The sequence below is a fragment of the Alexandromys fortis genome, unplaced genomic scaffold, assembly GCF_014885135.2.
Source record: "Alexandromys fortis isolate MF-2015 unplaced genomic scaffold, M_Fortis_MF-2015_v1.1 scaffold_84, whole genome shotgun sequence".
Taxonomy (NCBI): domain Eukaryota; kingdom Metazoa; phylum Chordata; class Mammalia; order Rodentia; family Cricetidae; genus Alexandromys; species Alexandromys fortis.
In genome coordinates, this window is record NW_026068017.1 from 5,399,638 (window position 1) to 5,414,734 (window position 15,097).

The 15,097-nt window shown below is 50.4% G+C and overlaps 2 protein-coding genes across 3 annotated transcripts in view; both read right to left on the bottom strand.

The window, feature by feature from the left end:
- Pik3r6 (phosphoinositide-3-kinase regulatory subunit 6) overlaps positions 1 to 7,932 on the bottom strand; it is a 45,147-nt gene extending 37,215 nt beyond the window's left edge. Inside the window, exon 1 of the mRNA XM_050162887.1 lies at positions 7,796 to 7,932. The gene's annotated coding sequence lies outside the window, so the exon portion shown is untranslated. The remainder of the gene's footprint in view (positions 1 to 7,795) is intronic.
- A 3,882-nt stretch (positions 7,933 to 11,814) lies between these two features.
- Pik3r5 (phosphoinositide-3-kinase regulatory subunit 5) overlaps positions 11,815 to 15,097 on the bottom strand; it is a 64,741-nt gene continuing 61,458 nt past the window's right edge. For both annotated transcript variants that reach the window (XM_050162782.1, XM_050162781.1), the window contains exons 14-19: positions 14,970 to 15,063; positions 14,662 to 14,738; positions 14,390 to 14,483; positions 14,214 to 14,296; positions 13,531 to 13,643; positions 11,815 to 13,443 (exon numbers count right to left, since the gene is read on the bottom strand). In XM_050162782.1, coding sequence (XP_050018739.1) covers positions 13,302 to 13,443; positions 13,531 to 13,643; positions 14,214 to 14,296; positions 14,390 to 14,483; positions 14,662 to 14,738; positions 14,970 to 15,063 — 603 coding nt within the window. In that variant the 3' untranslated portion in view covers positions 11,815 to 13,301. The remainder of the gene's footprint in view (positions 13,444 to 13,530; positions 13,644 to 14,213; positions 14,297 to 14,389; positions 14,484 to 14,661; positions 14,739 to 14,969; positions 15,064 to 15,097) is intronic.

A 15,097-nucleotide genomic window follows, 5' to 3' on the forward strand; every position in this document is an offset into this window, starting at 1 on the left:
TGCCTCCCTTGCCTTTTTCACCCTCCCTGACCCCTGCAAACCTCACAGAGCCTCTTTGGCCTTATGAACACACAGGTAAGGTAAGCTTATAATGAGTGTAAGATCATTTTAAAGAAAAAGAAATGTAGGCTGATTTTCAACAGAAAAGAAACCTCGGCTGGGTGTGGTGGCATTCATCTTTAATCCCAGCACTTAGGAGGCTGAGGCAGGTAGGCCTCTATGAGTTCCTGGCCTAGCAAGCACCAGAACAGCCAGGGCTATGTAGTGAAACAAAAAACAAAACTAAGTAGAAGAAAACAACAATAACAAATCAATTTGATGTTTAATGTTAAACAGAGAGGCATTTACCATCCCTGGCAAAAGCCTGCTCATTTGTGTGTTTATTCTCTCAGAAGGCACATCATCATTTATCCAGTGTTTGCACCTGTTTGTGTGGGTACCAGAGCTACTCTGTGCTGCCCCCTTGGTCCTCCTACCGAGAAACTCTGATCTACTTCCTGGCCTCTGTGGCAGCCGAGGTCAGTCCTCAGGGAAGCTGCTCGCACGGAACAAGAAGTGGAAACAAACAGAATTCAGTTTATTCTCAAAAGGCATCAACATCTTGTTTATCTTCGTAGGAACTAAAACTTACTCTGTTACACTAACAGGTGCCTCCTATTGGTTTCTCGGGAGTCTTGATGGCAGCTGATTGGTCTATGCATGTGCTGTGAAGAACGTGGACGCTGTTGCAGGAGAGGCCACTTCCACCCTCTCCCGAATGACTCCTGTGTGCTCTACCTGCCAGCATGTGACTCCTCTGCCCAGAAGTGAGAACTGAGCCTTGCCAAAGGGAGCAGATGGGTACTTGTCCAGCCCAGGACACCAATGGCCTTTCTGTGATTTAGCTAGGGGGAAGGTGAGGTTTTGTACTTCACCCTTCTAAAGACATGCTTGCTATAATTATCCACTCAGAAGAATGCCTTTTTTACTTTAACAAGTGCCTTCTGTGCTGGCTACAGCCCTGCACCAGTCACTGTTGCCTTCCACCCAAGGGCCAGCTTCAGAAGGCTGGGAAATCAAATGACTTGTGGTCATATTAAATATAAACTAGGGACCCAAATCAGAGATAACTGTCCATGAAAAGGGCATGGCATTTCCCCCTATGGGCTTAGAACATCCTCTCAGCTGACTCAAAGGCCCCTCTGGCTCTCTTCTCAGCTTCTGAACATCTATGAAATACTATACATATGGCAATGCCCAAGAGTCAGAGATAGATGGATGAAACACAGCCTTGTTGCTAGGGACTACTGGTCTACCTTGTACAACTTTCCTTTCTTTCTTATTACTATGAGATGTGTGTGTGTGTGTGTGTGTGTGTGTGTGTGTGTGCATGTAACAGTGCATGTGGAGGTCAGAAGACAGCTTTGTGAAGTCAGGTCTCTCTTTCCATTTTTTCCTGGGTTCCAGCAATCAAACTTGGGCAGTCAGGCTTGAGTGGCAAGTGTGCCTTACCCACTGAGCCATCTTGCAGGCCCAGTCTATAACTTTTTAATGACCACAGCTTGTCTCAAGACTCTTCAAACAGGCTCACATACCTGGCCCACCATTTAACTACTAAGAATAATTTACAGACCTGATAACCACAGCTTGTTTGTGTTGTTTTAACTTTTATCAATCTAATTAGGCTAAGCGATGCCCAGTTAGCCGATAAGGCATTGTATCTAGGTATGTCTGTGAGGGTGGGCATTAGTCAGCCTTCCATTACTTTCAGTAGAAAGTGCCTCAGGAAATTAACTGATGAATAGAGAAGGCTCATTTTATTTAATGATTTGGAAAGTTTGAGGCCACGATCACTAACTACAGTCTTACTTTGGGTGAGGCAGCACATTACGGTTGAAGCAAAACACCAATTTCCCAAACCAGAGAGCAAGAGGTACAGAGGAAGCGTGGGGTGCGCTGGTGCACACCTGCAATCCCAGCACTCAGCAGGCCAAGACAGGAGGACCACAAATTTAAAGTTAGCTTGAGCAACTGGAAAGACCTGGGAGAGGCAGGTGAGAGGAAAGAGCCAGGATGACAAAATTCTCTTCACAGAATGCCTCTAATGAGCTAAATCTCTCTCACTAAGCCCCACCGCTTATAGATTCTACCATCCCCCCAATAGCACACGCTGAGATCCAGGCTTTTAACACTTGAGCCTCCAGTAGACATTCAAGATCTAAACCACAGCAGGGTATTTCTCAAAGTGATTAGCACTTAACTCAATGGACTCAGTAAAGAAGATCCACCCTCACTCATGTGGTTGGGCAGCATCTAGTTTCTTGATTGCCTAAACAGAACCAAGTGGCAGAAGCAGGAAGTTCAACTTCTCTGCCCTTGACATCAGTACTCCTGGTTTTCAAACCTGAATCCAATAAAAACTCACACCACTCACACCACCAGCTTCTTTGCTCCCCAGCTCTTTGGACTTAGGCTACAACCACAGCATGAGTTTTCTTGGGTTTTTAGCATGCTGAGGGCTCACTGTGGGACTCCTTGGCTTCCACAGCCACATGAGCCAATCAAAAGGCTAGTCTCTACACATCTGTTCACATCCTATTGACTTTTTTTTTTTGCAGCATCCTGACGTCATTGGTGCTTAATCAGTTCCCCCACTTCATAGAGTTGCAGGCTGATAGTGGAGAATCTGGACACAATGCTTTTCCTAGTTAATGGTTAAACTTCACTTTTTATATTAAAATCCCCGCATGTGTTAAAATCAGAAGGCACAAGTGACTCTAAAGCAGAAGCATCATTGTCAATTATCCTCTGATCCATCTATTCTCTTCCCCAGAAACATCCCACAGCTTTGGAAAAGCTGCATCTGTGGCCAGCACTGAAAAGTCAGATTTAATATGTACATCGAGATTTGAGCTTTTATTTAAAATAAGGGACCCAAAGATCTGACAACACCGGGCCCATAGTTCTGCACACCAGTGATTAGGTGGCGTTGAAGTATCGTTGTTCCTGTTGAAAGTGGCCTCTTGACTTTTACACTCCACAATATCCATTCTCTCTTTCGCTCACTAAGTCATTCTGGACCATCTTTACATACCAGAAACTGCTCCACAAATGGATAGAAACGGCGGTTTTGCTGGGTCAAGTGGCACAGACATGTAGCACCAACTGTTATGGAGGCTGAAGGAGGACGGTCCGAAGTTCAAGGCCTTCTGGGGCTGCAGAATGAGTTCAAAGCCAGACTGGAAAACCTGGCGAGACCTTGTCTCAAGGTGAAAAAGTAAAGAGGGGTGTAGAGCGCTTTCTTAGCTTAACTGAGGGCCTAGGGTCAACCCCAAAACTATGGTGTGGGGGAGGTTCTGTTGAAATGAGCTAGGTGGACGGACTCATCCATTCACTCAGCTGTTCACCGAGCATTGTTTGTATTGCACTGGATTCCGGGTATATGGAAACAAAATAAAACTTATAGTGGGGGTGGAGGGCCTGGACAGCAAACTAAACAATTACATTGTGTGCTATGAGACAAACGCAATAGAAGTGGAGTTGAAAAGGAGGAACGAGAGGTCCCAGAGCTAAGGAGGGGGGAACGAGAGGTCCCGGAGCTAAAGAGGGGGGAACGAGAGGTCCAGGAGCTAAGAAGGGGGGAACAAGAGGTAATGGAGCTAAGGAAGGGGTTCAAGAGGTCCCTGAGTTAAGGAAGGGGGAAGCGGTTTTAAGGACTGATATTATGCTGAAATGTTTTTTATTTTTATTTTTCATCATAAATGGACAGATTGCAATAATGTGCACTTACCAGTCACAAAGTGATGTTAGACTGTGAAATATGGGGTGCTGAGATAAAATGAACTGACCTCCCCCATCCTGTCCTTAACATTTTCTGTGCTAAAAATACTTGTGTTTTCTCTCTTAATTATTTTTTCTTTCTTGATCTTAGCAATCCTTTCTTCTTTCTTCCTTTCTTTCTCTTTCTTTTTAAAGATCTATTTATTTATTATGCTTTTTAATTAACTTATTTATTTTATGTACTTTGGTGTTTGGTTATGTGTGTTTGTATGAGGGTGTCAGATCCCCTGGAACCGGAGTTAAAGACAATTGTGAGCTGCCATGTGGGTGCTGGGAATTGAAATCAGGACCTCAGGAAAAGCAGCCAGTGCTCTTAACCTCTGATCCATCTCTCCAGCCATTTTTTTCCCTCCCTTCCTCCCTCCCTCCCTCCCTTCCTTTCTTCCTTCCTTCTTTCCTTTCTTCCTTTCTGTCTTGTTTTTTGAGACATGGTTTCTCTGGGTAGTCCTGGCTGTTCTGGAACTCACTCTGTAGACCAGGCTGGCCTCAAACTCACAGAGATCCACCTGTTTCTGCCTTCCTAGTGCTGAGATCAAAGGCGTCTGCCACCATTACCCAGCCTTAATGATTTTCAAATACAAATGGTCTTCAGCCTATGATGAGATTGTATCCTGATAGACCTATCATAAGCTAAAACATGTACTTGCCTTAACTTACCCAGATCACAGCTCAGCCTGTTCTGTCTTAGACATGTTTGGACTTATTACCAGCTTATATACAGTAGAGCAAAACCATCTAACATGAAGCCAAGTTCATAATGAAGTGCTAAGTAGCCCATGGGATATATTCAGTACTGAAAGCAGGTGGCTGTGCGGGTGTGCTTCCATGCCCCTGTGAAGTCAACACTCATGAGCCAGGGACAATCTGTACATAAGACAGACACTATTGTCAACCACAGTCACCATGCTGCGGGAATATCTCCAGCAATGACTTGCTCCTAACTGAAGCTTCCTGCTCTTCAATCAACATCTCTTCATTCCCCACCTCTCAAGGGTATGTGCTGCTCTTATTAAAAGGGCAATTAGGAATCTCCTGAGGGGGAGTTACATCTGGATAGAAACCTTCAGGGGACAGCCATCTGCAGCAGAGATATCTTCAGAGAACAACAGAGGCCAAGTCCTGAGGGAGGAGGGTGCCTAGGGTCTAAGAGGGAGTGCAGCCATGGAGCAGTAAGCATGGGGACAGTGGGAGATTGAGAGTCAGTTCTCTGTGGGTTTGCGCTTATGTGTAGCTTAGGAGCTTTTGTGAGAGTGTCTCAAAATGTATAGGAAACACAGCTGGCCTGGGGGATGATGTCTGTCATCCCAGGAATATTTTACTAAGCAATGGAATGTCTCCTTTCAGGGTAAAGGCTGCCTAGTTTACTTATGGTTACCCAAGATCCAGGTTTTCCAAGCCCAGGGTCACCCTGTTGTGGTTCAGTGACCCCTTTGGGTCAGCTCCTCATTGACTACATGGACTTGGGCAGCAAGCAGAACTGATAAGCAAGATATCCACTGCTCACTTTCAGGAAACCATGAGGAATAAAGTCCTTTGTCTTGGCCTGTGGAGACTCATGTCTTGTGCGGTGCCCTCAAGCGACAGTTGTAAGGACTAAACAACCCCTCACCATTGTTGGACCAATGGGATGACTCAGTGGGCAAGGGGGCTTGCTTCCAAGTCCGACCACCTGAGTTTAAATCTTGGTAGCCACAGGGTGGAAGGGAGAAGCAGCTCCTACAAGCTGTCCTCTGGCCTCCAGGTGCTTGCTACACACACACACACACACACACACACACACACACGTAATTAAATCAAAAAGATCCCTCACCATTCTTGACAAAGGGATGAGATCGGAAACAAAAAAAAGGGGGGTGACAGAAGGAGGGACTGGAACCCTGGGGAGCTCTCCCTTAAGTCAAGAATCTTAGCAAGAGACAGCCCTTGGGACAGGTGCCTTCTCAGCAAGCCACAGCCTTATAGGTGAATCAGGTGGAAAAAGCAAATGGAAGCCCCTGGGCCCTATAGCTGCCAAGCGAGCCTGTCAGCAGCCCAGCTGTGGGAAGCTCAGAGCATCTGGGCTGGGATGAGTGCCACAGCTCTGAAGGGGCCAGGCCTGGCACCCTGTCCATTGCTAGACTCCGCTGCAATCCTGTCTCCTAGGGCGGGTTGTCTAGTTGCCCAGAGAGAAGAACGTTTTATTCCTGTACGGCCTGGTATAGCCCCACCTGCAAAGCCAAAAGGAGCGGAGGAGCCGAGACAGGGAACTTGCAGGTAGCCTTGCTGTTTTCCTATGACCCGCAATTACCCGCTCCTGCCCAGAGAGACAGAGACAGACAGAGACAGAAAAAGCCCACGGAGCCTATGTCTCCCACTTCCAACACCTCTCTCTCTCTCCCTTCCCGCCAAAGTGTCCTCCTCAACTTCAGGGGCCGCTCACATTTAACGGGCAACAGATCTTGCTCTTTCTTTTAACTAAGCAACAGCATGTGCTCACTGGGCACATCTCCAAACTGCAGCCTGTGATTAGTGGGCAAGCAGAAGTGGGAGGCAGAGTGCTGAGTTTCTGAGACCCCCTCAGCCCACAGGGCCAATCAGGATTTTAACTCTTCCTAAGGACTCGTCTCTCTGGATGTCCCTGTGAAGACCCGCAGGCCGACTTCCTTGGGGTGTCTCTCCCAGGCTGGAAGGAAACACCTGGATGGGACAGGGCAGTGAGGGCAGTAACATTGTTCCTGGGGAGCCTGGGAGAGTCTGAGGGTCCTGGATGCCCAAGGACCGCAGGAACTGAAGCCTGACCTTGGTGTACCTTTCACAGGTGACCAGATGTCTTGGAAACAGCGGGAGGCTGTAGTAGCAGGCCTCTGAGGGGTGCTGAGGCCCTGCATCTCGACCCCATCACTGGGGCTACTGGTCTGAAGGACTTACACCTCTGTGCCTCCATTTTACTTTATTTACCTACTTACTTACATGGCCTGGGATGGAACCCTGGGCTTCGCGCCGTGCTCTGTCACTGAGCTGTACCCTCAGCCCTCCTCATCTTTAAAGGAGACACCATTGCAGCACCTGTCACATAGGATAGGGAGAAAGACTATGCCAGGGATGACACCTGCCTGGAGCTAAATCCGTGAGTGAGGACAGGCCCACACCGGGCTCCTCCACGATTCTGGGCACCTTTTGCCACACAAAGTCCCCAGGTCTCTGCTCTCTCATCCTAAGTCATACGCCCACTGTCCTGCTTGTTTGCACACTGGGCTCCTTCCCCTGGGGGTGTTCCTGGACCCCACCTTTACACACAAGCCCTCCCTACCTCTGAAGCCTCACCCTGGTCTCACCTCATCCTCCCCATAGCTGACGCATATCCCCGAGTCTTGTTTCCCGATGGAACTAGTGTGTCTTACTGTCTGTCTGTGTCAGACACCCAAGGCAGGAGGCCAACATCTCAGGGGCAGAGGATCCCCCCACCCCGTGTGTGTGTGTGTGTGTAGTATCAGATAGCCCGGCATTACACTAGCTAAATACCCAGAAGCAAGATGGACAGATGATGGTCTGCAAGCGGCATAGCTAGGGATTCAGGAATCTCTAGGGAATCTCCCTGTACACTTATCCCTTCTGCAACCTGCTTGCAGCTTGTTCCCCTGTGACCTCTGTCTATTCCTAACCTAAGAGGGGTAGTGAAGCTCTTACCCAGCCACCCTCAAATTGCCGAGAGAATCGCGACCACACAGCATTGGCATTAGCCTCATTGTCGCCAGCAGGTACAGAGTTCAACGGACAAAACAAGGGGGGTATCCTCATGGGACCTCGGGGTCCTCGCCTCATCTGAAAATCGGTTGAACAGAAATAGCTGGAAGAAATCTTAGTAGTTACCACATCAGCATAAGCCTTCGAAGACTCGGGTTCCTGAGGTTTCTCTTTCCGGCATTCTCCTCCCTGGCTAGCATCTAGGTTCTGTCTCTCCCAACGCCCCCAAGGCACCACCCCAGTGGACACCTACCTCTGCTGAGTTGCAGTTGTCCACTGTCCCAGATCCTCCAGCCAATGGGCTCTGAGGTCCTGCATGGGAGGCCAACAGCCCCAAAAGACCAGCTATCCCCAAGGAGCCAAGGAGAACTTGCAGATCTATCTGATTGTGGGCTCAGATCTTCAGAGAAAGCTCTGCCTTACACAGCCAGTCCTGCCCCTCCCCTTCCTTCCCCTTCCCCTTCCTCAGGGCCCTCAAAGCCCCTCCCAGGCATATCCTGCTGGGCTGTCTTTTTTTTTTTTTTTAAAGAAGTGGGTGTGGTGACCCACTGTCCCAGGGGGTTCCTCATTTTGACTTACTACTACAGAGGGTCCGGAGGGAGGGAGGGGTATTTCCACAAGGATCCACTCTCAGACTTAGGAGGATGCAATGCAGTAGCCTAGGTTTCCCAGAGGTCCAGGTATCCCCCAGCTGTGTCCTACCCACACTGGGCATCTGGGCCAGATGCCCTGCAGGCTCCTCCCACTCAACATGTACAAGCCGAACGATTTCACTCCAAACCTGCATCTCTGTCTCTCAGCTCAGAACAGAAACCCCAAGTCATCACAGTACCTGCCCCAATATTTGCATCTGAGCCACACCAAGTCCCCTCAACACTACTTTCCTCATCCCAAAAGCAGACACCGTGGGCTTTGTCCTGAGCCACGGCAAAACCGTTCTTGATCTCTTTCCCTTAATCTCACTGACTCCTCCATTGGTAAACGGTTCTGGCTCTGGAGAGAAGCAGATTGCCAGGCTGTAATTTAAGCACCTAGATCCAGCCATGCCTGAAACCCCATTGCCTCATCTAGTTCTACGCCGCTCAGCTATGTGACCCGATGAGGTCCCTGCTTTTTAAAGACTAAGTCTGTCTGAGATAGGCCTCGGTCACTTGCAGCCTTGGGACCATGAGGTTACAGGGTTTTATTTGTTTGTTTCCCTGTGGGGCCTTCACTGGGTCCTGTCCTCACCCTCATTTTGTAGAGGAAACCGTAAGAAAAACACAGTTCCAGAGATGTGTATTATTTTTCCCCTCTGGCTCTGCCCCCTCCCATTACTTTCTTTCCTGACTCTTCCAGGTGACCAACATTAATCCTATCAGAGTCTATTCATTGGTGTTCTGAGGCTGTACGCCTCCCGTGAGTTCTGGGGTAGTACCAGTCAGGTTAGCTCTTCCATTTATGTGAGAATGCATGGCTCATCCAATAGAGCAAACGGAAAATGAATGCATGAATGACAGGGAGCATGAATGGCTGGACTGAGTAAGCCCAGTGTGAGAGAGAGGCTCCAGCCAGCTGCGGCAGCGTGGACCAGTGTGGACCACCCAGGGTGGCCACTCGCCTTATCAGCCTTGGTCTAACTGAATCGGAAATCACAAGCCGGGCCTTGGCTCTTGTGGCTGCACCGCTCTTATCAGCTGCATTTCTGCAGCTGGTGTGGGTGTGGTAGCCATGCAAGGGACAGCTGGGTGACTGCAGACAGCCCCAGCGCTATCCCTTACACAGAGGACTGGAAGCATTTTCCGCTTTGAAGATGTGCACCCGTTAGACAGTCAGAAAAAGGACAGAGTGGAAAAGGAGGCAGAGATGAGAAAGTTCTGCCCCCAACCCTGCCCCTGGGTACAGCCCGGCCTCTCTCCAGGCTGGTAACACAGAGTTTGACCCAACCAAGGGACTTCTTACTTCCCCTTAAGGTTTGTTTTATCTGAGCTGTCTAAGCCACGCTGTTCAGGGATCTCTCATCTGCACCCATCTCCCGTGCCAATGGGAACAGTGATTCCCCCGATTCCCCTGGTTCCAGCTCATTTTGCCCAGGGAAGACATCTGATTCCAGGCCATATAGGTCCTTTCCTTCATAGGTGTGGGTGGGTGGGGGGTAGGGATGCCCAGAGCCACCCCAACTCTGTCCCCCTACCCTTCCAAAGATTTCAGGGGACTAGATCAAGCCAGCTCAGCCTGAAGCTACCAGGTTTCCTTCCAGGCTCCCTTCAGCTTGGGCAGCACAGACTTGCCTGGGGCAGGAAAAACCTATTCTACCAAAGTTTCCCCTCCTCCACCCTTCTGCCCTCCCCCCCCCCACACACACTGCTGATGGTGTAGAGAATGTCACTTCCATCATGAGACCACAGATCTCTTGAATCCTATCACAATGAAGCTAGATGCAGATACATACATGAACTTTGCTTTTCTGGGCCTCAGTTTACTCTTGTGAGATACTGAGAGGGACACATAGCTTCGTGGTTAGGTACCACGAAGATGGAGGCTACCATATTGTCTGTGGGACCTTAAGTAAGTTATTCAACGTCTCTGGCCTCAACTTCTCTACCTGTAGAATTGGTGTAACAGTACCAACCTCCCAGAGGAGGCACACATGAATTCACATGAGCATGAGGGTCCAGAACACTTGGCCCGTGCAGAGATAAGTACCGGGTCACTGGGAGGCCCTGCTCAAGTGACCACGACTAAGAGGCTGAGCCTTCCACCACTACCTCCCTAGATCTCTCCGGGGGTACATGGGGCAGCTGGGGCCACAGCTGCCTTTCCAGGGAGCACTCAGAGCCTCAGGTGTGCCTGCTAGCTGAACACAAAGGAAGAAACTACCAATAGATAGAGCCACCTGCTCGCTGTGCTTCTGGTGGGGGCAGAGGACACTTTGTCCCCCGAGCAGCTTTTTCTTAGACTTTATTGAAAGGGTTAGATAGAGATTCAGATATGTGGGTAAAGGAAGAATAGACCCCCCCCCTCCCCATCACACACAAGGAAACAGGAAGTCCCTGGAGAGGTAATGGGCCACTTGGTTTCTGTGTGTCGTGCCTTCCCGGTCCCCCAACTGAGACTCAGCCATTGTTTCTTAGGTGCCTCCTTTTCAGGAAGGTTCCGAGGCCCTCACAGACGTAGCAGAGCTGACTACAGCTCTGGCTTTCAGCTCACAGCACCCCTGGGGACAGACAGATTTCCTGAACTACAGACTCAGTAGCACAATCCCCTTTTACATACTTCCTCTCAGACATCCCACAACACCCCTGAGACTAGACCTGCCGTGCCTTTAGGGGTAAGGAGTAGTTTGCAGATAGATGTGTAAGGTGACTAGGGCTGCCCACAGAGGATAGCGTGTTTTATCACACAGGTCCAAAGTGCCTGAGAGGCGCACAGTGCAGACCTGGACTCACCCCACTGCTTGCAATAACGCCACACACATCTTAGACCAGGTGATCCCTAAGTGTCTGTGGCTGCGTGGAAAGAACGCATGCTCCCACTTTTATTCCACTGAGCTCTTGACAGCACGACGGCCGACTGATGCCATTGCGATCTCCTTAGAGCCAAAGCGATTATTCTGGGATGCTGGAGCTGGCAGCCTCCCTTGTCCAACACTCCCCTTTCCCTCCTTGTGACCCAAGTGGAAAGAGTCCTCAGGTGTGCAGGGCATTATCGACCTCTCTTCCCTTGCTCTCCCTAGTAGGATGGATCCAGGTCCTCTCTCTCTCATCAGAGACAAGAACCTCAGGCCCATCTCAGCCTAAGAGACATCAGGACATTCAAGGTAGGTTTCTCAAGTGAGTGATACAGAGAACTCCACTGTAGAGATGTAAAAGAGTCTTCCTTCTGTGGGTGAGCGTGTGTGATGAGGCTGAAACGAGGAGTGTCAATGAAAATTTAGCACAAACACGTGTTCTATAGAGAGGAAAATTACAAATAAGCAAAATAATCCCCCAAAGCCTTACTTCTGCTACATGTGAAATACTTTTAAATTTTATTTTTTGTGTGTGTGTGTTTAGTGTGTGTTTCTGTGTGAGTCAATGCCACGTGTGGGAATGCTTCTGGAGGCCAGAAAAGGGCATCAGATCTCTTGGCGCTGCAGTACAGGCGGTTGTGAGCAACCCTATGCAGGCGCTGAGCATTTGAGTCCTCTGGAAGAGCAGCAAGCGTTGCTGAACCATTCCTCCAGCCCTGAATTCATAAATGCAAACTCTAAACAGTTCAGTGACAGGCTCCATACTTGTAGGTCATTAAATATACAATAAATCAATTTTATTTGATAATAATATTAAATTCCTTTCATTGATTCATGCCATGTTGATCATATGGTAGAACAACACGTTCACACAGCAAGTTAAAGTACACTGAAATACGTGGCTGTTCCAGAACCCGGCAGATACGCGGACGGCTAGGATGGAGGACACAATGGCTCTGTCCACAGTCTCTCAAGTCATGAGCACTCTGGAGTTTCACGGGCTCCTATAAGCCCAAGATCTTTGGAGCAGAACAGTTCTGGAGGGCCAGAAGAGGGACTCTGTGCAACTTGTTTAAGTAACAAGGTTCCTTACCTGCCTGTGCTAGCCCAAGTCCTGGTCCAGCCTGCCACCTTATCACCCCGGCCACATTCTGTCGACCTTTTGAGGCCCTCCAGTCCAGCAGGCTTACATTTCAGGTTCTTGGCCTATTGCGGGCCAGTCCTTCCGTGTGCATGAGTGCCCTGTCTCCACCCTTTGATATTCACCTTTCTGCTCCTCCGAGATCTTGTCCAGAGAACACAGCTGAGAGGAAGTGAGGGCACTGGGACCAGTCTGCTAGGGAAGTGGGGGAGGATTCGTACCCAGGTGGCCTTTCCTGACTTCTGCTCTCCCTCATCCATAGGTGGGGAAAGGTAAAACGGGGACTATCGTGAAGCCATGAAAGTCCTTGAGGTCAGAGGAGGGGCATCAGCGGCAGAGGGCAAGGCACCCAGTCTTTGTCGGGCAGCTGCTAGGAGCCAGACTCTGGGCAAGGTTCTTCAAGGGCCCTCCCTTTGAGGATCTACTTCCCTTTTACTTTATACTGAGGAAACGGAGGCTCAAAGAAATGTATTAACTTCCTCTGGTCGTTTAGCTAGAAAGGAACCAAGCTTGTCCTGAGACTCAGAAAGGGGCTCAGAAGAGAAACCGTACCAGGTCCTAGCAATGGATCGAATATTAGTGCTGTTTTTCAAGGGATCCAGGGAACTCGAGAGAGAAAGCGTGTGAGTGAGTGTCTGTGATGGCGGTGGTAGGATAGAGATGGTGTCAGAGGCCATGAAGAAAGGTCACAGCCGTCTTCCTCCTCTCTATGCCTTAGAGAGACTGACCTCTAGACAGAGTTCCCAAGTCTTTGACAAACCAAAGACGGACCCAGCCAAGGGCTTGGAAAAGAAACCTACACCACTCCAAGACTCAGACTTTCTTCAGGGCCACTTGGCTATGCCTCTCCCAATGCTCAGAGGACTCTCTAAGGCTAGGCAGCCAGGCCTCTCTCTTCTCTCTCTCTCTCTCTCTCTCTCTCTCTATCTCTCTCTCCCTAATGCCTGTTTTCTTATCAGATCTCTGAGGCTCCAGATGCCACTGGCCACATGTCTCTGGCCCATGGCAGGGCCTAGAGCGGAATCCTGATGCAAGCCAGGACAACTGGGCTCTCCACAGAGAGCAGCTGCCCTGGAGAGAGGTCCAGGAGAAACTGCACTTTCCTGTGCAGCCTGGTCCTGAGTTGCACTAGGGCAGAGCACCACTGAAAGTCATGATGGGAAGGCAGAGAAGGGAGCACAGGTCAGGACCAGCCTGTGCTGGCTGGCTGAAGGACGGCTGGGGCAGCTGGCTGTTCTTCTCCGGCTTGTAGCAGGGTGACACTTCACACCTATAGAGCAGGGTAGCGTAAGAACAGGGCTCCACACGCTTTGGGTGGCAGAGAAGGAACACCCTTCCCTGGGACCACCTTTCTCACCTGACCACACTCTGTAGGATCTTTCTCTCATCCTGGTCTAGACACACGGCAAAGGGACAGCTGCTGGAGCCAATGATCTGCACCTTGTCCACTTTGATGTGCGATGTACTGATCTGGAAGGGGAGCCCGAGTCAGGCCTCGGAGCCCGAGTCAGGCCTCGGAGCCCTGGCCGCACCGTTACCAGCCCTGGGGACTTCCTTGCCCTAGAAGCGCCCATAGGAACACTCTCTCTCTCTCTCTCTCTCTCTCTCTCTCTGTGTGTGTGTGTGTGTGTGTGTGTGTGTGTGTGTTTGGGACAGGACTGGCTGGCAGCTCTTGTGTGCTGACCATCAAGTCAGACTACCTCCTCTGCAGTCTCTGCCTCTGAGGCCGGGGGAATCAATGCACTGCCCCCTCCAACCTGGGAACCCAGGGTTCCCTGACATGGCTCCCACACTGGATCAGACATGGTGACCCTGAATGGCCATCACACAACCACACAATCTTTTCATATACAAGCACCCTCCACATTCTAGACCTGCGTGTACCCCCAGCCACACCCCACATGTGCCTCTCATTTCCCAGCGATCCCTTATCTGTCTCTTATACAACACTTGGTCACCTTCACATGCAATCCTCCCCTCACTCCTGCCAGGGGGGTGGTGGTGGTGGTGGGGACTGTGAGAGAAGCCCTTAGCCCTTACCTGGTTAAAGCCCTTTTTGGACTTAGGGGTCTGCCTTTTCAGTACTTCCGTCAGGGTTAGCGTCAGCGCCTCCATGCTGGAGTCTGAAGGTCAAGGGCGACTCAGGCCAGGCTCGGGACCTCTTCCACCCCCCACCCCCGCCCCCCACCCCCAGCCATCCTCTCCAGCCCGCTCACCTAGCTCCTCTGGCTTCTGGCAGGCCTTGTTGAGATTGACAGAGGTACAGACCTTCTCTAGGTTGCTCCAGCGGCTTCGCCCACTGATGGCTCCCTGGAAGGCAGCAGGGCCAGACTCCTCAGCCCAGAGCCCTGAAGCCTGCTGCCTGGGAGGGAGGGTCTGGATGCTAAGGGACCCCTCTTGGTACCAAAGGAAGTCTGGGGGTCACCGGAGGGCCTGAGAACACTAGAGGCAGCTCTGGGCCTGAGCTCTGGTGAGGAAGGAGACTTACCTTGCTGTAGATAATCTGTAGTGTTAGAGGCACAGCCTCTCGGTCATCATAAATGCCCAGCCGTTTGCTGCCCGGACCTGAGCCACACAGAGAAACTCTTCATTCCTCTCCTCCAGTGTCCCCACTTCCACAGGTACCCCCCTTCCTCTGGGCCCCAACACTCCAGGGCCAGGATTCCTTCTGTACCTACTCCTCCCTCCCACCGGTCTTTCCTGCTCTCCCCTCAGAGGACTCTACCTCCCACAGTTCCCCCTTCTCTTTTGACCCAACCTCCTAACCATCTCTCCAAGGGGTCCCCCGGTGCCCACCTGAAGCCTTGATAGCACGCGTGGCCGCAGAGTGACCCAGCTCCAGAGACTGAATGAAGATCTCAGTAGACTTCTCGCCAGTGAGGAAAGTCAGCTGGAAGGAGCAGGACCAAGCACGTATATCAGTG